Below are 22,987 nucleotides of genomic sequence, written 5' to 3'. Positions count from 1 at the left end.
TACACCTACCTTACAGAGGGCAGTATGACAGGCAGTATAGTGGAGTGGTCATTGCTGTGGGCTTAGGGGTGTCAGACAGGCCTGGGTTCAAGTTCTAGCCCAGCTATTTAAATCTATGAAGGCAAGTTTCTCCCTTTTTAAACCTGTTTCCTCATCTATAAATCATCAGGGATAATCATAACACTTATTTAATCCTCTCAACATACCAATGAGATAAGATAATGCATGTAAAACTCTCAGCTGGAAATGGGCTCATAATTAATGCTCAATAGATGATAATTGTTATTATGAATATTAATAATTATTACATTTTGAGTTCACTGGCTGAAATAATCAGAAATCAAAATTATCTCAGTGGGCTGGGATAATGGGGTCAAATCTCACAAGACGACACTGCTTGGATGAAATATCAAGTCCTTTACTTGGGCCCCCAAATTCATCTTCACCTGAGCTGAATGAGGCAGCCCTATTCGGAAGCTATGAGCTCTGCAGTAGGCAGAGATACTATCATTTGGAGGTTCATTCAGACATGAGCCTTGCATGCTGAGCCCAGGTTTGGCGTCCAGCGTGAGGGTAATGGTAGCTTCCGGGACTTCCAGCAATTAAGCCCAGTGGAGGGGATCATAGTTGTCTTGTATATGGGCATGGACCAAATAGACACAGAGGTGCCAAACAAGATTTTGAGCAGATTGAAAAAAGAGAAATGTGTCCCGAAGAAGGCTGATGGCTGATGTGGGGACTGCTTAGCCTGAGGGAAGGACCTACAGTGCACACAGGTGGTGGCCCTCCAACAGCTGGGGGAGGGGTGATGGAGACAGGAAGAGAAAGGCTGACTTTATTACCCCTGTGACACCAGAGGGCAGACACGGGCCAGCATATGGTTGCTGACCAATAGATACTTGTGTGCAAAATGAATGAATGGATAGGGGTGATGAGAGCAGATTTCAGCTCAAAGGAAGACAGAACTCATCACCAGAAGAGTTTGAATTCCAGATCCATCATTCATTCATTCATATATTCAAACAAATCTCAGTGAGTATCAGATGGACCAGGTAGCTGGGCAATGGTCAGAGTATGTACCGGTCAGCAACCACGGAGGGCCCAGGAATTCATTCTGAGGATTTTAGCCTTTATTTACCTTAGGAGCAACAAGGAGCCTCTGAAGGGTTTCAAGCAAAAGAACGGAAGGCCAAGTTCGGGTATCACAAAGATGGGATAGCATAAATATATTTAACTTCATTGAGCTTAGGTTTCCTTACTTATGACATCAGGATAGTAATCCCTCCCTGGTAGCAATGCTTTGAAAATGACAGGTAATATGTGACCAGCACCTAGCAAATGACTGCCCCAGAGAAGCTCCCAAACAAAGGGAAGGAATGATTACCAATCCTGAACATGGCCTGTTATCAAGGCCACTGTTTCTCGAGGGAAGGACAGGTCAGATCACTTTTTCTAGAGACCCATTTCTGCAGCTGGCTCGCCATTCCCTGAAAGGATTAAGGAATCTTCCTCAGGAGTTTACCAGAACCCCAGCCAATCCCACTACATTTTAGAAGTCATGATCTGTCTTCCCCATTTGAATTGCTTTAGTTACATAACATGTTTCTAAAATAATCAGGTTAAAACTTTGCCTGGTGCGCTCCCCCCCCTCCCCCCCCCGCTCCATCTCTGCTAAACCACCAGTGGGGAGTCAAGCTTGAACATTTCCACACCTGCCTGTAAGGTCACACTTTTCTCTGGTCTGTGGGCTGAAAGACAGATGGGACATCAGGCTTCAGGGCCCACCCTCCTCATCAGCAGCAAATATCTCCTAAGGCTACTACTGCTTGCTGCCGACCAGGTATATATTCGGTCACACTGGAGGTACAAAGTCAGGGGAAGGGTCTTGTGGCTCTTTTTGCAGGCTGACACTGCAGCCCCCACTGGGCTGTGTAAAGATGCTCATTGCTGGGCCATCTGTTTGCCCCACTAGGCTGGGAACTCTCTGCGGACGGGGGTCATTCCATGCTCATCTCTCTGCCAGCTTAGGAATGCCCAAGAAGCTGGTGTGACAATCCCCACAGAATCTGCCTCTGAGAGCATCCAATGTCACAGGAGTTCAGGCTCTGAAGTGGACAGAGGAACCAAGATGAGGCACTATCCTCCCAGCCAGCAAGGCTATTCACCATAATCTCTCTTCTCTCCGTCACCAGTTTTGTGGTGGAGAGAAACCTAAAGGTTAGAGGAAAGACAGGCACTTGGTTTTGAAAGTAAAACATCTGCTTTGGGGTCTAGACCTCACTATCTATTCATCATAAGGAAGATCTTTTAATGTCTCAGAGCACCAATTTTCTCCACTGTAAAATGGGTTTAATAATAAACACATCAGCTGTACAGGGTTACTGTGAAAATGGACTAAGATGTCATATTTGAACATGCTGATCACAGAGCCTGGCACCTCACGGAAATCTGATTGGACCATGCCAATGCCTGGCCCCAGGCCTCCATGTAGGACGCAGCTGTAGTGGCAGCTTCTGCCCATGTGACTGAAAAGCTGGCTGACCATCGGGGGAGAAGCAGAGCTAACTTCTCTCCCTGCCTCAGCGGCCGTGTGTGTGACCCTCGCCGGGGACGGAAGCATCCCCAGAATGGGAGCATGAAAGTGGACATGGAGTTACCTAGTGGCACCCAGTGGGCAAGCGAGCCCTTCAAGTGCCACGTGGGAAAGGCAGGCAGCCGCAGCTCGTATCAGAGGAGCTCAACAGGGTTTGTTGGGAAGCGTTCTGACTTGGGCTGAAAATCAACAAGGAGAGGATGGCACTGTGAATAAAAGATATAAAGATGAAGACCTAAGCCAGGAATATAGAAGAAAACACTAGAAAAAAGACCCAGAAAACGATCCCAGTGAGTGAAAGATCTTAGGAAAACAACAACAATCAGGTACACAGGGCGATATGATCAAAATAAAATTACTTAACTAAAGCCAGCATTTCCTCATACTGAAAACAATGCACGTTGCTTGTCTTTGAAATGGGACATGCACACCTTTTCCCAAGAATGGCAAAGCAGTGGCCCACACCCGACAAAGCCCCATCACCCAGAGGTTGTTGTTCCTAATGCAAAATGGGGGGGCTTGAGGGAACGGATGCTGTAGAACTTAGCATAGCAGTGACTTGAACTAGAAAACCCCAGAAAATAAACCTGTGCAGGGAAACAGAGTCTGAATTAGGCCAGGCCCCACCTGTTACATAATGAAATAATTGCTCGGGGCGTGTTCCTCTGTAATCTTTTCCAATGCGACATCTACTCTTGGGCTCTGCCTCTCTCAGTGCTTCCTCAACACTTGCAAATAATCTCAGGGCCTCCTCAAGACACTGATGCTGAAGCAGACAGTCACTTCCCTAATGCCTCAAAAATAGATTCAATTTTATATACATCAGGGTGATTTCAGGAGCAATTTCTACATCTCCAGTGTAAGCATTACTCACACTTTTTTCTCCCTCAAACCTTATTCCAGTGGTTCCACAGGCATTTTAAAAGGTACCTGATGCATCCCAGGGCATTGAGAAGAATCCCAGAGCATGTTGGTGGCGATAGCCTGAGGACATTACATACATAGGTCAAATTCTAAAACGTTGATTGATTCAAACAAATGCAAAATTTCTTAATAATTGAGTATAATGTCAATTGAAATTTGCTTTTCCTGTCTTTTTAAAAAGCAATATCATTAAAATGAATGTATATACCTCTTTCTTTGTGTGAGTATATATAAAACACACACACATCAATCATCCGGAGATAGTGTTTCTGGGCTTTAAAATATCTAATTAGATTCTGTACAGTATGTTCCTCTCTGGCTGGCTAATCTACTTCAGTCTTAGGTGCTTTCTTCTTAAGAGTCTAAGTTTTGGTCCATGAGGAAAAGGGTGGTGATGTTTCTTCCCCTTGAAATCTAAGAAATCGGTGTTACCCAGGTTTCAACTTGGGATCAGGAAGCTTAAGATCACATACCTAGAACTTTGAGGTCACCATGATTGTCATGTATCTTTGACCACAAACTTTTTGGTATTCAGAGTCTTCCAACGACATTCTTACAAATGGAAAAAAGTGTGCACAAGAGACTGGCCCACACAGGGGTAGTAAATGTTTGGGGTAAAAAGGTTTGGAGTAAATGGGTGGCATTCGGTCAGTATGTTCCATCAGCCAGACTTGCTGCCAGGCCAAAGCAGGAGAGTCAGTGACAAGTTAATACAGCACGAGGCTGGGGGCTCAGTAAGGACACACCAAGCCCATTTCCTGGCTCATCCCTTTTCTGCTTCTCCTGGCCTACGTCCATATCCCCTTTTCCTGGTCCCTGGGGAGTGTATGAATCCCAGCAATTCCCCTTGGTTGAGAATGGAAAAAGGACTGGCTTCATGGTTCAGCAGACCAGAGGCTTGCTCTGCACTCCGAGGAAAATGAAAGTTAAGTATCTATTCATGAAATAATCAGCAAGTGCCATTAGAGTTTGTCTTAAAGCCATCACTCAACCACAAGAAGCACTGAGACTGAGCATCGTCAATAACGGGCAAGGTGACAGCAGGTGTCCATTGACAGGATGCACAGATAGCACACGGCATCACCTACAGCGTATTTTTGCCAGGACGTTTAACCTGAATGTGATCATGATGGAAAAAATCAGATACACCTGGCCTGGGGAACATGCCACGGGACAACCGGTCTACACTTAAAAACATGTGAGCATCCTGGAAGATGAAATAAAGGTGGGAGGGCTATTCTGGATGAAAGGGGATGAAGAGACGTGATGGCCAATCGAATGTGAGCACCCTGGTTGGATGAAAATAACAACAACAATACATTTTAGGGCCCCTGAGGAAAATCAACTATGGGCTGGTATATTAGGTAGCGGAATAAGGCTGCCTTTCTTGGGTAAGACAGGGTTATTGTGGCTATGCTGAAGAGCTGACCTAGTTCTCAGGAAACAAGCCGAATTCTCTGGAGGTGCAGTGTCATGACGTCTGCAACTTATTTCTAATGGTTCAGAAAAAATATATATATATATTTTATATATACATAAACACACACACACACACATATACAGATGGAGAGAGAGGGAGAGTCACAAATATGAGCAACTGGTGAATCAAGACAAAGGCTGTAAGAGTATCCATTTTACTGTGTGTTTTTTTCCTCCAACTTTTTATAGGTTTAAAACTAATCTCCCTTTCCCAAGGCAGCACATCAATATTTAAAAAAGCCATTTCTGCCCTTGAAGTTCAGCATTCTTAACCAGGGTGCCTATAAGAACCCCCTGAATGGCTTCTACAAAACCTACATCCCCTCCCTCCCCCCACCCCCTCCCTCCCCCAATCCCCTCCCTACCCCCACCCGCTCCCCACCCCTCTTCCTTCAGGAGATTTTGATTAGGTGGGTAAGGCGTGGGGCCCAGATATGTACGTTTTGAAAACCGCCTGGATGGGTTGGTTCTGTGCTGCACAGGAGGTTCAGGACAATGGCCTGAGTTCCCCTCCCATCCTGGGTCCGTCAGGAACTGGCTGTGGAACTCTGGGAAAATCGGCAAATCACAGGGAGCCTGGGAGCCCTGATCTAGGAAAGGGGAGCAATCACATTGGCTGTGCTGAAGAGGAGGGTGGTCGATAAATATTCGTTTCTTTTCTTCCTTTGTCTACTCATAGATCTGCATCATCCCAAACTGATCAGATCTAAAGTGATTTTTACAAACAGGTTTCCTCCATCTGCCGCTGACACAGCGTGCGGAGGTCGCCTGTCCACGCTCAGGTTCGTCTGCCGTGGGGCCAGAGCTTGGGGAATCCAGCATTGCTATCAAGCCCAGGAAAAGGCCTGGCCGGCAGAAAGACAGGAACAGAAGTCAGCTCTCTCGAGTCTGATCACCAAGGTAACTTTAGGTCACCAGCCTGGAGGTTGCCCTTTGGGGGTGGGTCGACCCTGAAATCTTAGTCATTCCTATTGGCTTGGGATCCTGTACTAACTCTGCCAGGACTCAGGTGCTCCTGACTAAATGCCACTTGGAACTTAGGCTGTAGCTTGGAGCTGGCCAAGGTTTGGGAGGGTTAGAGTCCATGTCTGCCTATGTGGCTCATCAGCCCTGGGACTTTACAGAAGTTGCTTCTCTGGGCCTCAGTTTCCTAAGTGTTCAAATGGAGACAGTAGTAACTCGTGACTCACCTACCTTACACGGCCTATGTGAAAAACGGTGTAGAGAACTGTAAGACGCTCACTCTATTCAAGATGGCATGAGTTTTCCCTAAGTGCATAACCATGCCCACTCTTACTAGTTTTAACCTGTCTCTATTGATGTCCACAAGCAGTTGAAAAGGTTGCCCCCATTTTGAGGCAGAATCTGACCCCATACCTTGACCCCATACCCTAGAGCACCTGACCACTGTGAGGGGTCCACAGAGGCAGCAGGGTCAAGCTGGACCACAGATGCTCCCTTCCCCTGAGTTGGCTCAACTTACTGAATCCGTTAACGTCCTGAGAGCTGGAGGAGAAGCCTTCATCATTGCGGCTGGCGCTGAGCTTGGCGGTGGGTTTGTCGGTCGAGGCCACAGGCCCCATCTCCCTCTGGGCTCCACTCTGTGTCTCCTTCTGCTTCTTGGCCAGCTTCCTTTGGGACATGTGCAAAGGGAAAAATCATAGTCAGATGGTGCCAGTTGCATGAAAGCCTCGAGAAGATCAGATTGCTCTCCTTCCCCACCCATCATCCTCAACCCCAAACCTGGGTCAGTCTCCAGAAACAGAGTCAAGGTGAGCCCTCCAATGTCAAGGTGGAATAAACCTAATTCCTCCTAAAACCATTAGTGGCTTCTATTTACTCAGAAAGATGATATGCATCCTGTCTCACCCCAACTATGGGTGTGTTCTTTAGATGAGCCTAGAAGGGAGCTCAGTGAGACTTCCCTGAGCATGATGCTTCCCTAACTCCCCTGTCAAAGGGAGGGAGAGGCCAGATTGGTGTGTCTGTTCCCAAGCCTCTGAATGACATTTAAATGGAATCTGGCCTTTCTCAGGGACCGAGCTCATGACATAACCCAGAAAACAATGGTAGATTGAAGTAGGGATTGGTGGTTGGTAGTGGGTGAGGGTGGAGTTTAGTTAGTCTTGTAGCTCAAAAGGAGAAAGTTAAAGCTGAACTCGATGTATAACCTTTCCAGAAGGATAATAGGCTCTCAGAGCCTGATGGGCATCTATAATAATACTAGTTTAGAGCTGTGTTTTCCAACTCTGGTGTAAACTGGAATCATTTGGAGAGCTGAAAACACACACACACACACACACACACACACACACACACACACAGTGGCCCAAGCTCATGGGGGTAGGACAGCGCCTGGACTTTTGCATGGCCACCAAGTTCCCCTGGTTATTCTGATACTGTCCACTGAAGGTTAAAGCCATTAGTTTTGGCATCAGGCACATCTGGGTTCATGCCCTACCTCTACCACCTGACAACCACATGACCCAGGGCAAGTCCCTTAACTTCTTTAAGCCCGGAACTCTTCCTCCGTGTACCGTGGCAAATAACAGGACCAACCTCAAAGGGGTGTGAGAATTCAAGAGACAATGCGTGAAACACATACAGCATAGTGCCTGGCACACGGTGAACACTCAACACGTGGCAGCTGCTATTCCTGTTTTATATCATCACCACGGACCAACTACACTCCAGCGTCTGAATCCCGCTCCACAGCCGCTCTGTGAAATCCCCACATTATATCAAGTGATGGAGACTTTGACACCTCCCCAGGGAGCTAAAAGCTTAAAAGTTCTCCTCTGTATGGATTTGAAATCTATTTCCCTTAAGTTTTAACTGATTTGTCTTAGATCTATCATCAGAGATATAAAAATATGACTAACCCCTCTTGCCTATGACAGTTCTTCAAGTATTTCTAAAAGACAGCATAGTCCCTCTGGGTTTTCCCAACATGTATGCATCTCAATATAGTTATTATGTTCCTATGATATGAAAGGCTATGGATTGCACATGAAATGAAAGGCTCTGGGAAAATTCTCCCAGGTCTCTTCCCTCATTTTTCACAGAACTTGGTTTCAAGTTCCATCTTGGTCCCTCCTATCTCAAGAAGAACAGACGCCCCAGGAAGGTCAACTTCAGCACCATATAGGATATAAGTCTCCAACGTTGAGCTCTCCTGAGTAGGAAATAGGCAATTTCAAGAGCTAATGATCTCCCTGTCAGAAGAGGTATTAAATGAAAGGGTGAACCTGGACTTAGAAGTGTTTTAGAGGAGCTCATCTAGGATCAATTCTAGCTGGACAGTCTAATAGCATCCTTCTTTGCATGGGCCCCTTGACCTAGGTATAGATTGCACAGAAGAGTGACCGGTGCCACACTAATGTGAGGGTAATTTGAGAAGAGTTGATGCACAGAAGGACCACTAATGAAGGTGAGAAGGGTGTAGGGGAACCCAGGAGTATAATAGATGACCAGAGAGCTGTCTACCACTTGAGTGTCCAGAAGGAAAGGAGAGGAAGCAGTTGCCAGAACCCCAAAGGAGAGTCGTGAAGAGGCCACCTGCACAGAAGCCACCTTCTCTTGAAGGAGCCAGCCAATCCTGGATGACTTCACAAGGCGGAAACCAGAGGCATCAAGGCCCTGGCCACCGCTCCCCTCTCCCCCTGACCCCCTGCAGTGGCTCTCATTAGCTGAGCCCAACTGGAAGCCAGTGACATGGGTCCAGCTCTGAGAGTGGACAGCAATGTGGAGAAGCATGAGAGTGAATCTGGATCCGGGAAACCCCACCAACAGGAAAAGGAGAGATTCTGCCTCCCTCCTTTGGCCACAACTGGCATACAAATGCAGGCCGAAATGGAATTCTTTATCTTTGCCAGCCTCATGGGCGTGGGGAAAGCTGGGCGCTCAGGAATAGGAATGCATCTTCTGCTTAGAATGCTCTGGCCCCAGGCGTACTGTTCCCCTAGTGAAACTATTCCAGGCAGATATGAAAACAAGAAACGAAGCACTGGATCAGTTTTTCTCACCATCCACAGGCAATCAGACGGGGACGGGGGAACGCCAGCGAAAGAAAAACGAGCAGTTCTGCTACTGATGACATTTCAAAGCTTTATTCTTCATTTATTATCAAAAAGGAATATGTTTAAAAATGTATATGTGACCTTCTTAATCATAAATTTGAAAAGATATACAGCCTCCATCCGAGCTTTGCTCACATCACCCCAGCAGGAAATAAAAGGAAATCTGATAAGAGAGTAAACTTTAAAACTATAAATGAGTATGCATTGGAGCCTTTGATATTTCCTTGGGGGCAGAACTCCTAACCAATCTCATTCCACTCAGGGTAAAATAATATGGAGAGAGTTGTCTTTGGCACAAATCATTGCTTTCTACAGGGATAATATTAATAAAAAAAAAGGACCTTGCTGCTTCTGTGAAAATGGCATTTTACAGGAATGTGTGAGTAGCTCTGAACACCTGCATAACAATGTAAAAAACTGAGCCTCCCCAAAACACATACAGTATTTAAAAATTGGACAACTGAGTTGTAAAAACTGACATATGACATCCCTGGTACTTAGCCCATGGCAGACCCTGCCTGTTCGTGGTGATGATGATGCTATGCAGTAATTCAAAAATGTATTCACAGGTGTTTCAGCAACAGGTAAACACGCCACAAAGTGGGAACGGAGGGAATGTAGAAGGAAATAAAGCACAAAACCACCGCTTGGGGACCTATCTTTATCAGAATTCAAAATGTAAGTCCTGAAAAACCCTCTCAGTAAGAAAGGAGACATTATATCTTCTCCTGTTGCTATAGAGTTTAATCAACGCCCCTTCCTTTAATCGGGACCCTCAGACCGGCTCCAGGCTTCAATTCAGCCTACTGTCCACACCAATCTCCTCTTAGGAAACACCAACGACCCATCTCATCCCCCTTCCGCAACCACACTCACTACCCTGTTTCCTCAGTGTGTCCCCCATCTTCCCCACTGGCCACCTCCTCTTCACTCGTCCTCAGTGGTACTCCAAGGCCATAGCTTCTCGGAGGTTTCTTCTAGACAGATCTGAGTTTTTCTCTGCTTGGCTGACTCGCCCACTGAACAAATATTTATTGAGCACCTACGTGTGCCAATCTCTGCTAGATGGAAGAAGGTCACAGTGATAAACCACTAGACATAGCCTTGACCTTCACAGACCACAGAGACGAATGGCAAAGGCAGGGACTAAACAGATAAACGGAACAAATGTAAAACCACCACGGTGTTAAAAGCCAAGGAGGAGAAACACATGAACCTACGAGAGACCTAACAGCTGGTGTGCGTCCTGGCAGGAGGTCAAGGGAGGCCTTGTTGCCATGTCAGCTGAGCACTTGACTAGTCTGAAGGCAGTGATTCAACTCTCCCGCCCACCAGGACAAGAACCTCTTGAATGAAGGGCTTTTGACTTCTTGCACCTACTCCAGGTTCTTGCTGAGTGTCTGGCACCATAACTGGTGCTCAACAAATTTGTTGCCCAAATTTATGTTTAAAACTCTACAATGTGAAGTGTAGAAAGATTGTCATCCTACTCGGAGTGCAAATTACAACCACTTAAAAAAAGATACATATGAGGAAAGAGGAAGAAAAACCTGCACGAAATCGATCATTCTGTGACCTGGAATAATCTATACCTATGAATATTTGGGGCTAACAACTTAGCATTTCCTCCCTGGGGTTGCCAACAGAACTCTTGGGATGCTCGAAGAATTAATGGGATGAGTCGGAGACTTTCCCCCTCAAAGCCTGCAGATGAGCCATAGCTATAGACTAGAAGGCAAACAAAAACCTCATAAAATAGTCACATTTTACATGGAATCCTCAGATCCTTCAAAATTCGGGTACTTGTGACTTCACACACTTGGAATTTTCCTTCCCTCCTTGCTCTGAGCCTTGCCAGCTGGGTCACACAGTTTCACCAGCAGGGGGTACCAAACGCTGGTAGAAAGAGAGCGTGCGGAGGCCTGTGCACCCCTCTGCAGGCTCACTGCTGGAGCTGAGGGATGTTTTAAGCCGTAGCAATCCGAAGTTCACTGCTCCTGACAGGTGGGGACAGTGCAATGTGGCCACAGTTTTTGACATTCTTTCTTCTGACAGATCACTCCGAGGTCTCTCTGACCTCGGCTTGTTAGCTGAGCGAGGGTAGGTGGCAGGGCTGTGCCTGTGCTGCTGGCCCATGAGTCCTGTGTTTATTTATAAGGAACAGTGGCAGGTGGGATGGCTCAGGGAGGGGACTGCGGGGCAGCGAAGGGTTCTGAAATCATGCTACGAGAGGAGCAGTGGCTGAAAAAGGTATGTTTCTCATGGAGAGGGAACATTCAGGAGTGCACTCTCCACACATCTGAGTTCTGGCTCCGAGTGGCCCCAGGGAGCAGAATTAAAATCAGACTGGCTTTACAAAAGGAAGAAATGCCTAGCAGAGTAGAGCTGCCTGTGTCTCTCTTGGAAGTGCCTAATGCCTGGATTGCCCTTCCCAGTTTTTCTCCTGCGGCAACCTTCTCCTCACCTTTTGAGGCTCAACTAAGAACTGTCCCCAATTCTCAGAAGTCATTGTGCCCTTATCAACATTATTCGTTTCTTCCTCTTTGCTCATTAAGTGGTTGGGAAAATGTTTAATGAGCACCTAGTTTTGTACCAGTGGCTGATAGGCAGCAAGTGACCATGATGCGAAATGCCAGGTGTGCCCCAGGCCCCTGTTCAGCTTTTGGAAGTAGCGAGCTCCCCCTCATTTGGAGGAGTCAAGTAGAGACTGAGAAACCACCTGGACAAGAGGAAGCCGGGGATTCCAGCAACTGGATTCTGCAAAACCCTCAAATCTCTTCTGGGCTGAGAACAGGAGGCCCCAGTCCACTGGGGGAAGAGTCTTGGGGTTCCACCAACGGTTCTTCCCTGGATGTGAAGTCTCCTGGGGAGACACGGGCCAGGCTTTCCCTCCCCCATAGGGCTCTTCCCCCGACTCATCCATTTGCATCTCTGGACAGACCTTCCCAGGGTAACAAAAGATGGGAACCCAGAGAGCCATCTCAGCCCTTAGGAGGTGGACAAGCAAGCACACAGCTGAGGCTCTCCTCCCGCTAAGAGCTGGCTCCACACTCCTCAAAGCCAGGAGGCTGCTGTGTGGACATGTCTGGATCTCTAAAGCCACACCTCAGGACTGGAAGGGAGCTGAGCCATCCTCTCATTTGATAGAAGAAACTGAGGCCCGGACAGGGGCGGGGCTTAGCCGAGGCGCCCAGCACGTTGGTGGAAGCCACAGGAGCCAGCCCTGCTTCCTGCTGCTGGCTCAGGATGCCTGTTCCAACCTTCCCCGCCTCCCTTTGCGGGATGACATCACAAGTACAAGTTCAGTCCATGGTGCTCATGGCTCTGGTCCCTATGAGTGCAGCGGGACCTCATTAATCTGAACCCCACTCGCCCAGAACTGCTATCCCTGAGGCCACGCCGGGCTGCGCCACATCGGAGTCAATATGTAAGTGAGGGTGTGGCTGTGGGCAGGGTTTAAAGGAGAACATGTCGCTTTCTCTTTATGTCAGGAGGCAGGGTGGTGCAGCAGTTAACACACTGGCACCAAAACCTGGCTCCATCTCAGACTAGCTGTGTGAGCTCCTGCAAGTGACTCCTGCCTAAAGAAGCGGGTCACAGCAGTGCTCCCCTTGAAGGTGGCCGAGAAGACCAAACGGTAAGTGACTAGCATTTCCCCCAGTGCATGGTACATAGTAAGCGCTCAATAAACGCGCTCTGGTATGACAATCTTTTCAATACAGGAAACAGCATGTTCATTTAAATGACCTCATTATGTATTAAATACGAGTCCTCTGAAGCGGATGCCCTGAAGAGTGGCTGTTCTCTAAAGACATTCTTTGATGTATTTTGAAGCAGTGTTTCTCAACCTTGGCTGCACAAGTCATAGGGGGAGCTTTAAAAATTACTGATGAGATGCTAATGTAACTGGTCTGGGGTGCAGCCTGGCACCTGGGTTTTAGAAGCTCTCCAGGTGATCGTAATGTGCCACCAGCCTTGAGCACCACTGATGTAGAACCGTAGTTCCCCAAGTGTGGTCTCTGCGCCAGCAGCATCAGCTTCACTGGGAACCGTACTAGAAATGCGATTTCTCTGGCCCCACCCTGACCCGCTGAATCGGAAACTCCAGGTGAGTAACAAGCACGCCAGGGAATTCTAATGTTTGCTAAAGTGTGAGAACCCTGATGCTGAGTACAGAGTCCTTATGTTTTGTCAAGGAGGACCAGGAGGCAGGAGATTGGGTGCCAGCCTTGGGCCTCCAAATAGCTCACTGACTTACCATGGACACGCCCTGACCTCTCTGGATGTTGAATTCACTACAGGGCGGAATTGGCAGCTCTCTCCCTCAGGCTGCTCCTTTTCCTGAAGAGCAAACCATCACTTACAGCCCCATAAATGTCTAACAAGAGGGGACTGGTTCAGTAAATTATGGTGTGTCCTGGGATGGAATATTATGCAGCTATTAAAATGATGGAGTGCCATTAAAAATGAAAACTATGTAACGACATGGAAAAATGCTAGCTGGATTACATTAAGTTAAAAAAAAAACCACTAGCAAATAAAACTGTGTTCACATTGTGATTACCACTACGAGAAAGTATCTGTGCTGATGTGTTAGATGGAAGGTATTAAGGATAATTTTCCTTTTTTCTTTGATATCCATTGTTATCAGAATGTCTTTGCGATCATTATTTTTAAGTGGGTGCACAGTAATGAAATTCGAGATGCTAGGTTTGCCCCAGGTCCTCCTTCTACCCGAATTAGTGGAATTAAAGCTGCCTTAAATCCTTTGAACTTGGTGGGGGTTTGAGACACTGTTACTTTACCCCCAAATAACACCGTTGCGTGTATGTTTCTGAACTAGGACATCTCCCCTTGCACTGACCAGCTCCCCCCAAGCACAGCAAGCTGGAAGCACAGAAAAACATCTCTGAGGGCATCCGTGTGGATCGCCGGGGCACAGGGCTGTTAGGAGCACGGGGCCTGTGAACAGCAGCTGTGTCTGTCTGCAGAGGGCACTGAGCGGAGCACTGGCCTCATGCATTATGCATCAAGAGTGGCCTGGCACCCTGGCCCTGCCGTGCGGGAGAAGTCGTGCGTGAGGAACATCTGATGAACTGATTGGAATGTCAAAATGTCATTAAGGATAAATTAATGGATGTGTTACTTTGGCTGGAAGAGGCCGTGCCGGCAAGACAACAGGCAGCTGGTGGGCTGTTCCCCAGCGCAAGACAGACGGTGTCTGCAATGGAGATTCATGGTCTTTATGCAACGTGAGGTGCTTTGCAGGGGGAAGAATAAACAGAAATGCTCCAGCACTTAAGCGCCGTAAAATCACAAGCATGAGATAAATTAATTAGCGTACACTGGGAAGGCGGCGGTCTGTCTGCACTCCTGGGGAAAGCTAGAATAGATGGCGCTGGGCTAGCGATGACGGGTCTCAACACCGGCTTCCTAAAGAAAGCAATTGAATTTAATGTGCAATCCTAAACCGCAGCTGGTGAAAAGACACGCCGGGTCTGTGGCTGTGTGTTCACCGACACCGTTTCTGTCTGCCGCATCGCGCTCTTTGTGTCTGTCGGTCAAGCGTCTTAGGTGACAGGTGACTGGGGAGACCTGGGATGGCTGCCACTTGCTTCTAATGCCGTGGAAAGAAATCATAGTCCTACCTCAACACAAGGGGCAACGCTTAGGGAACCTGACCCTCCTGTGGCAGCCTAGACGGGGTGGTCCATTCTGCCGTGAGGGGAGGCTCGCTGCTTCACACTGAACTTGTTCTACCGTCAGACAAGCGTTGTCAGAAAGTCCTCCTTTGTGCAGCCCTTGAATCTTTCTCCTTGTAACTTAACAACAGCATAACCAACAAGAACAGCTGATGTTCACTGAGCACTCGCTAGGTGCCAGGCACTGGGATGTAGTCAAGTTTCAACCTTATCATGTACCATCCCCACTTTGCAGTGCAGGAAACGAAAGACTAGAGGGGCGAGAGATACGCTCGAGAAGCTAGTCTGTGGCAGAGCCACGGTCCAAACCTCGGCCTGCCTGGAACCAGGTCTTCCCACTTCAAGCATCGCACAGTTCTAATTTCCATAACCTCCACTCGTGGACTAGAGCCTGGCTTAGAGCACCTAGAGCACCGCAAAATAAAAGAGGGCAGGACGGAAGGGGATTGACACTTTGGGCCCTTACTGGGCACTTTGCAGAGGCCCTGGTCCAGGTTGGTTAACCTAATCCATTTTTCATGCAACAGCTACTTTTCCCCATCTGAGACCTCTCTTTTCTTGCCTTAATTTTTTTTTTTTGGGGGGGGTCCATGCCTATTTATTTTTTAACTATACAATAATCAGTGTCATTTATATATATTAACAATGAACAATCAGAATGTGGGGGGGAAAGTACCCTTTACAATAGCATGAAACATTCAGGTATAAATCCACCAAAACAGGCATGGCACCTGCCTGCAGAAAACTACAAGAGGATGCTGAATGAGATCAAAGCAGACCCAGGCCAGCGAAGAGACAAGCCCTGTTCCCAGGCCCGAGGACTCAATGTCAAGCCATCGATTCTCACCAAATTGATCTGCCGATTCAACACAAGCCCAGTCAAAACCCAGCAGGGTTTCCTTCTTGCAGATACCAACAAGCTGATTCTAAAATGCCACCGAACATTTATTTTGAAAGAGAGAGGGCGGGGGGGGAGCCTCCAAACCTTAACTGTCCCCAAAATGACACCTATTGTCATGTTAGACGTCCCATTCGCCCGGCTACATTTTTAAAAGTTGTTTATTCCTCTATGTCCGATATGGCTGAGTCCAGGATTCCAACCCAAATGCAGTAGCCCACGCTCTTTTTACTACAGTGCTACTTCTAGGTACTAAGTATTGTTTCCTTTGTCATTCAGAGCCAAGGCAAAAGCACAGTTTAATACCATTAAGGAGTGGGAGGTGAGATTGCTGAGGTATAATTTCTTGAGCGAATTGCACACGACCCAGAAGGCTGACAGAACCCTGCGTGGTAAGATAGTGGATGCATACACTTCCAATCAGCCACGGAGCTCCTGGAAAACCCTTAGGTCCCGAGTTTCCATAGTATTGCTGAAAAGGCAGAGACACAAGCATAGTATAAAATCCCTTATCAACCACATTTGAGCTGAGAGTTTTTTCACCAGAAGTTGTCTCCTTGGCAGTAGGCATCTAAATCATAAATGACACGAGAGAGAAAAAATAGGCAAAACACAGATTATCTTAGCTCTTCTCTGTTTCCCAAAAAAAGCGCATTGTCGCCAAGCTGTTTTCCAAAACAAAACAAGCCTTCCTTAGTCTCGAGGCTCAGTTTGGTTTATAACCTTAATAAAACCATATTTTCACTCTTTACAAAAGTCAAGTCTCCCATTAAAAACAGGGTAATGACCACACTAATCTTTCAGTTCTTCCACTTAACGTGGGTGGTTGCAATATACACAAATTCCCACCCTCTTAGGAAATTCTCTGCAAGGTGGCTCAGAGCCATTGGGATGAAAAAGGCTCCGGGAAGAGGCCCAGTCAGTGTTCTTTCATCCTGCTGAACAGGAGGCTTCATAAACAGAAGGACTGGGCCCCTTGAAGGTTCATTGATGAAGATAATACTTATGAACAGATATTTCTCAGGAGACTGGTCCCGGCCAAGGGGTCTTCACTCCTCACAGGGCACCAACACCTTCGTGAGGAGAGATTGTTATGAGAAATTAAATACTATTTAAAAATGAGCCTGGGGCACTTTCGCTATTCATTAAATGGTCTCTCCGCATTTATGAACAGCATAAGAACTGTCTACTCCAATATTTAAAGGAAGGAAATGGTGCCGTCAAATAGCATTCTGTCTTCCATGGACTATGCCCTCCCCACTCAGATTCCATCATCATGACCAAAGCCGTATTGATCTGATGACGCCACGAGGCCAAATTCTTCACTGAGGGTTACACGGCCAGGCTGAGACCTCAAGCTAATCTTCCGGGTGCCTATATGCCATGACCCTGGCTTCTCAAACTCTCCCGGATGGGTGATTCTCAGTCATGGTTTCAGGTTAGAATAACTTGAGGAACTTTAACATGTCTAGGCCTCAGTTAAGACCAATGCAAGGCCTCCTCCGGGCTTGCTTTATAGGTTGCGGCCATGATCCCCTCTTTACCTGGCTTGCCCTCTGCAGACATACGGCAACTCCTCTGAGCTCCGTTCCCAGGAACGAGGCCTGATTCCCGCTGGGCCTGTCAGAACACAGTGGCCCCTTCTGCATTCGGAGAGTCATGCCTCTTCCAAGTCAGGTTTCGGCAGCCACACGGCAAAAGACAAGCCTGTCCCCTACCCCCGACATTTAGAAATAACCACGGCAGCCCTCTCCGCCTTCAGCCACCACCTGCTACCTGTTGGTCCACAAAGTCTTCCTGTGTGAAAACGACACTGCCTACCCTGTGGTTCTGGCCAGAATCATTCATCAACTCTCGTTGGTCCCTCTTGTTGATATCAGCAGGGATGGATGCCAGGAGGATGAATCCTACCCGATTGCTCAGAGAAGGAAGTCTGTGAAGTTTAAGAAGCACTGTCTCAGTTGTCCTGCCTCATTCTATTTGGCAGATTCTTCCCGCCACTCAGCTGGGCGGTCACGGCCTCCATCGCTCTGCCTCCCCCCGACACACCAGCCGCTGTGCTGTCCTAGCTCAGCTCTACCATTTAAGGAATGACAACAATTCTCCTGGCACCTGCATTATATTATTTAATTCCTTATGATAGCCCCATGAATTGAGCACCATCATTCCCGTTTACAGATGGGAAATGGAAACTCAGCGAGCTTAGGAGTCATAGCTGTTAGGCAGTAAACACGGGATTCAGACCCTCTTCTTCTCTTGGAAGCGTGTGTGTGTGTGTGTGTATGTGTCTGTGTCTTTTAAGACAGTGACCCCAGAAAGCAAAGGGGGTGAATATGTCATTTCTTTAGGGAAACATCTTGCATCTGGCCCATACCAGGCCCCCTATCAGGACCTTTAGCCCATCGGATCTTTCCTCAGCACGGAATCAGTGACTGCCTCCCTCTGTTAAGTTGCCACTGTTCCTCCTGCATGCATTTATAACATTACTTTGTAACTCTTTGTTAACATGTCCAAGCTGCCTTTTCAGCCGTGAGCTCCTTGAGAGAGGAATATTCCTCCCTAAATACTTAACACCCAGCTTGGTGTGTAGCCCAAAGAAATTGCTCAGTCAATGCTCATGAATGAAGAGAGGTGCCATTGAAACCTCGCAGCCCTTCTGAAATGCAGTGTTATTACCCCATTTTACATACGGGAAGCTGACACGGAGATGGAGTTAAGCGACTTAGCTAAAACCGCGGGTCCGGAATGCCCAGGCTCTTTCCCAGTGGCACAGTCATCTATGTAATAATATCTTGCTAAGTACCTCCAAGCGCAACCAGACAACCAGGTAATAGGTGGAAATCATTTTGGAAGAGACAAAGCAGCACAGAGTACAAACAAGCTGTAATCGCGGCGGCCCTCGCCGCGGAGCTTAACGGAAGCACTCCCTTCCATTAGGAGCACTACGCTGAGCACTTAGCGCTTTCCGGCGTGTCTCGGAGTCCTCGCTTTGCCGCGGCCCCAGCTGCAGAGCCATTCCCACCTTGCGGATGCTCGCTGCAGGCAAGTGCTTTCAGAATTAAATCCATTCCTGCCCCGATGACCCATTGCTAAGGGGCCCTGGGGCTGGGCGCTTGGAAACCCGGTTCTTACTACAGTCCCCTCTGTGATCCACCGTGAGCTCCCCCAGGCCGGAGCCGTGTGAAGATGGGCACAGCCCTTGTGCCCAGCACAGGCACAGGAGAGAAACAAATGCCTATGAGTGAATGATTGCCCAAGAGTGGACTTTTTAGAGCTTATTTATCATCAGTGGACAACAAAGTGGTGACTCCAATTAGTTGGTACACAAAATATCCGCAGGCAATGAAGCGAGCATGTTCGGGGAGGGGCACACCACATGCTCAACACCACCTGCCTCCAGAGGCAAACTGAAGAGAAACCAGAGGGAGTCACAGGTGTGTTCCTTGAGAATGGGACGCTGAGACGAAGGTCGACACACGAGGGATGAATTAGGAGGAGCTTCAGGGGTCAACATCTGTGGAAGGGAAGGGAAGGGGATATGGGGGAGGGGAAGGAGGGAAGGGGAGGGAAAAGAGTGGGCAGAGGGGGAGCTGAATGGTGATGCGTTCGCAGTGATGACTTGAGCCAACCCCATGGAAAATTCTAAAGCCGGGGCGATTTTTACACCCCTGTGTTGACCAATCACATGGATGACCTTGGGGGAGGCACTGAAGGGCAAGTAGTCCAGAAGGGGGCTGTTAGCCAAGACCTGGCTTCAGCAGTAATTCTGGCCCCTGGGGGAGGGACCTTCATTCTTGGGGCGCTGAATAGCAGCACATTACAGCGCCCTCCACAGGTCACCCCTCTCTGTCAACAGAGAATCCCCACCCCACCCACTCTCTTCTACACCTTATTGACAAAGTTCGATGCGTTTACAGAACAGAAGCATTTAGAATCACAGACGGACCTTTCTAAGCCACACGACATCCTTAAGACCTGGCTGGTACTAGAACTGAAAGTATAAACTTAAAACTGAGGTATAAACATCTTTCGCCACCTTTGGAGGGGAAACACTCATTTGTGTTCCCCTTGATTAAGGCGACAGGTCTGACTTGTAGATTTGCTCTGTTTGGTACTCATGATGGATGTGTTTAGACGCTCATTCAACAGAGTGAACGGTAAAGCGCCCGTTCCGCCACACCCCTCCCCAAATCTACCTGTCCACATGAGGTACCCGGTGCATGCATATCTGTGTTGTTGCAGTGGTTTTCATTAATTTTATACATTTATAATTGTGACATGTGAGTACACTGTGAAACTAAAACCAATATAAAGTTATAAAATAGGTGATCTGGAAGCCGCGCCATCACCCCAGGCCAAAATAAATAAAAATGGATACAAACAAACTTCTAGAGAATGGAATAATACAGCTCCATGGGGATAAAACAAAACGGGGGGGGGGGAGCAATAACCCAACAAGTACACCCATCTGTGTGTATATTCGTTCATGTAAACAAAACATTCTTACGATGCCTGATCTGTCCTGGGCACCAAGCTAGTCATTGGGAAATGGAAATGAGCAACACACAGTCCTCGTCGAGGGGACAGATGTCACACACACCATGGACGGTAGGACCCGAGGATGGTTCCTGAGTGAATGAGTCACAGGGCGGATGGTGAAAGGCGAAGGCCACAACCAAAATGTGAGCCCGGGGCTAGGGATATAATCTGTGGGAGCTGGGGATGGCCACCCAGCTAGGAGAACAGCATTTCCCCTTTTTAAAGGCACTGGAATTTTCCAGGCACAGAAGGTGGAATGGTGTGCCAGAAGGAGGGCCCGGCCGGTGCAAGGCAACGCCCAGGAGGGACAGCTGTGTCAGGGTGACGTGAGGGTGTCAGGAGAGAAGCTGCTCTCAGAGGCAGCATGCAAAAGAACAACCTGAGGTGTGGGTTAGAATGCAGGGCCCCAGGCTACCCACTCATGGGTGGGCCCCGGAATCAATTCTCACCTAGGGCTTCCCCTTGGCTGGGCGGCGGTCGTGTGACAGGCTTCCCGGCCTCGCCTTCCTGGCAATGCTTTAGATTTTCACCTGTCATCATGTTTGCTGTTAGCTTTTGGTAACTGATACTTATCATTTCTAAATGGTTTCCTTTTATTACTATTTTTTCTTCATCTTTATCTGAAGTGACTGATGAATTACATAAAATGCTTTTTGAGTATCTCTTGATGTAATCATTTAAATTCCTCTTTAAATGCATTGAGGCAATGATACTTTACTTGCGACAGGCTATGATGTGCAAAGCTCTGTGCATTTGAGAAAAGGGAGGCAGTTTCGCACTTTAGTTGAGGACCTACTATGTGCTAGACTTTTCCAAACATTACCCCATTGAATCCTTGCAAGATCTCTTTGAGCTATGCATTTTTAAGTTTCCACTTTACATATTAGGAAACTGAGACTCAAGAAAAACTGAGTGGCTCGTCCAGGTCACAGGTGCTGAACATGGGCAAAGGTTTCCTGAAAGCCACCGAAGCAAGGAAGGCGCAAGGTCTTGACTTATCTAAAAATGGTTGCTATATGTTTTCTCTTCAAGGACAGATCATCTCCCTAGTGACTAGAGCTGTTTTATCTTTTAATTTCATCTTTTCTTTCATTCACCCATATACGCTTACTAGGAGTTCACTGTGCATGTTAGGGGCACCATGGGGAGCACCCCAATGAACAAAGAACATTCTTAAGACACATTTGCCCCCACCCATGAGAACAAACTAACTGCAGCAAGAATATGGAGAAAAGGCCATTCTCGCGAGTGGAGAGAATCAGGGAGACTTCCTGTAGGAGCCAGGGTTTGATCTGGCCCTTGAAGAATAGATGTTAGATTCGAATGCGTGGAAATGGGGAGAGACAGGAAGAATATGGGAAAGCCCCAGCGCTCCAGAGCGCCTGCACACAGCCACCAGCCCAGATCGTTGTTTTCCGCCTCTGGGCACTTGCCCGAGGCATCTGTCCAAGGCTAAGCGAGATGGTTAAGTGCTCTCTCTCCGCCAGGAACGGTTGGAAAACATTTTAGCGCTTTTAAAAGAACTACTACACTAAAATGTCTCTGTTTGAAACAATTACTGCGCCCATCACACACCTCGAGGTAAATTAACCTGTGAACACACGTCAACGCTTAATATCCTTTTAAAAAGCAGACGCTGAAGCGTTGGTCTGCTTGCTATAGAAAGGCAAGGAGGATTCTAGACCCACGTTCCTGCCAGCTCCGAATGGGAGGAGCATTAGCTGCTGTTGATAAAATAGCGCCTTTGTGTTGGCCACACTACATACACACTCTCATCACCCCTCACGAAAATGCCGGAAAGTCACTGTGGCCATCACCTTCTTGTCCCTAGCAAGGTGCTGATGTCCAAGCACAAAACTGAAGCCCTACAGGCAGCCAGGCTTGCACGTGAATCCTGGCTGTCCCGCAGCCTGGCCAAGGGCTCTCCCAGCACACAGTCCAGGCAGCAGTCCCTCCGTCCCCTGAAGATCAGGGGCTATTGTAAAGAATGAGTGTGACTTGGGGGCATATGATCCTGGGTTCAAACCCAAGCCCTGTCACTTCTGGCTGTGGGAGGTAGACAAGTCTTCAAACCCCAGTCCTAATGTCTAAACACCCTCAGCACAGCAGCACGTATCTCGAAGGGCTTGTAAGCGGTGATGGGCCCGGCCTGGGGTAGCCGCCCGCAGGGGGTTCTCCCCAACTTCCACCCGGCCGAGGCTGGCCAGGCTGCACCCTCCTCCGAGTCTGCAGGGGGGCACCAGGGGGCTCACAGCAGACCGCCGGGAGACAGGATCAGCCTTCAACTCCATCTTCCCTGGATCCCAAAAGTCTAGGGCAGAGGCAGGCAGACTAGGGCCCTCGGCACAAATCTGGCCCACTGGCTGATTTTAAAACATAAGCTTTATTGGAATAAATCCGGGCTCATTCATTTACACATTGTTTACGGGCCGCTTTCGTGTTACGTCTTGTTTCACACCCCATACCTTTGCAGGTGCCGTTCCCTCTGCTCAGAATCCTTATTTCTTCACTATTGGGTACATCTGTCTCTAAAAACACTGACAACTATCCCCCTGCCCCATTAAAAAATGTGTCACCCAACTAAGGGCTCTGACACCACAGTACATATGGACACCTCTCAGGCGACGTTCCGAGTATTTGATCTCATGCTGGTCTCTCGGGGGGGCTTGAGCACTGTTGGGGTGACATTCAAAGTCCTGGCCACCTCTCCAACCACAGTGTCGGGACTGTAATGTGCATGTTCAATGCCTGTTTGCCAGATGGATGAATGAAC

General features: G+C 48.0%; 1 protein-coding gene across 7 annotated transcripts in view; it reads right to left on the bottom strand.

Annotated features, from left to right (window-relative positions):
- The window catches only part of PTPRT (protein tyrosine phosphatase receptor type T), a gene marked incomplete at its 5' end in the record, with an annotated part of 804,541 nt that overhangs the window by 100,330 nt on the left and 681,224 nt on the right, over positions 1 to 22,987 (bottom strand). For all 7 annotated transcript variants that reach the window (XM_081150334.1, XM_081150335.1, XM_081150338.1 and 4 more), the window contains one exon: positions 6,480 to 6,628. In XM_081150334.1, coding sequence (XP_081006460.1) covers positions 6,480 to 6,628 — 149 coding nt within the window. The remainder of the gene's footprint in view (positions 1 to 6,479; positions 6,629 to 22,987) is intronic.

The sequence above is a fragment of the Miniopterus schreibersii genome (assembly GCF_964146895.1).
Source record: "Miniopterus schreibersii genome assembly, chromosome: 10".
NCBI classification, from domain to species: Eukaryota; Metazoa; Chordata; class Mammalia; order Chiroptera; family Miniopteridae; genus Miniopterus; species Miniopterus schreibersii.
This window is presented reverse-complemented; position numbering and strand designations above follow the sequence as displayed.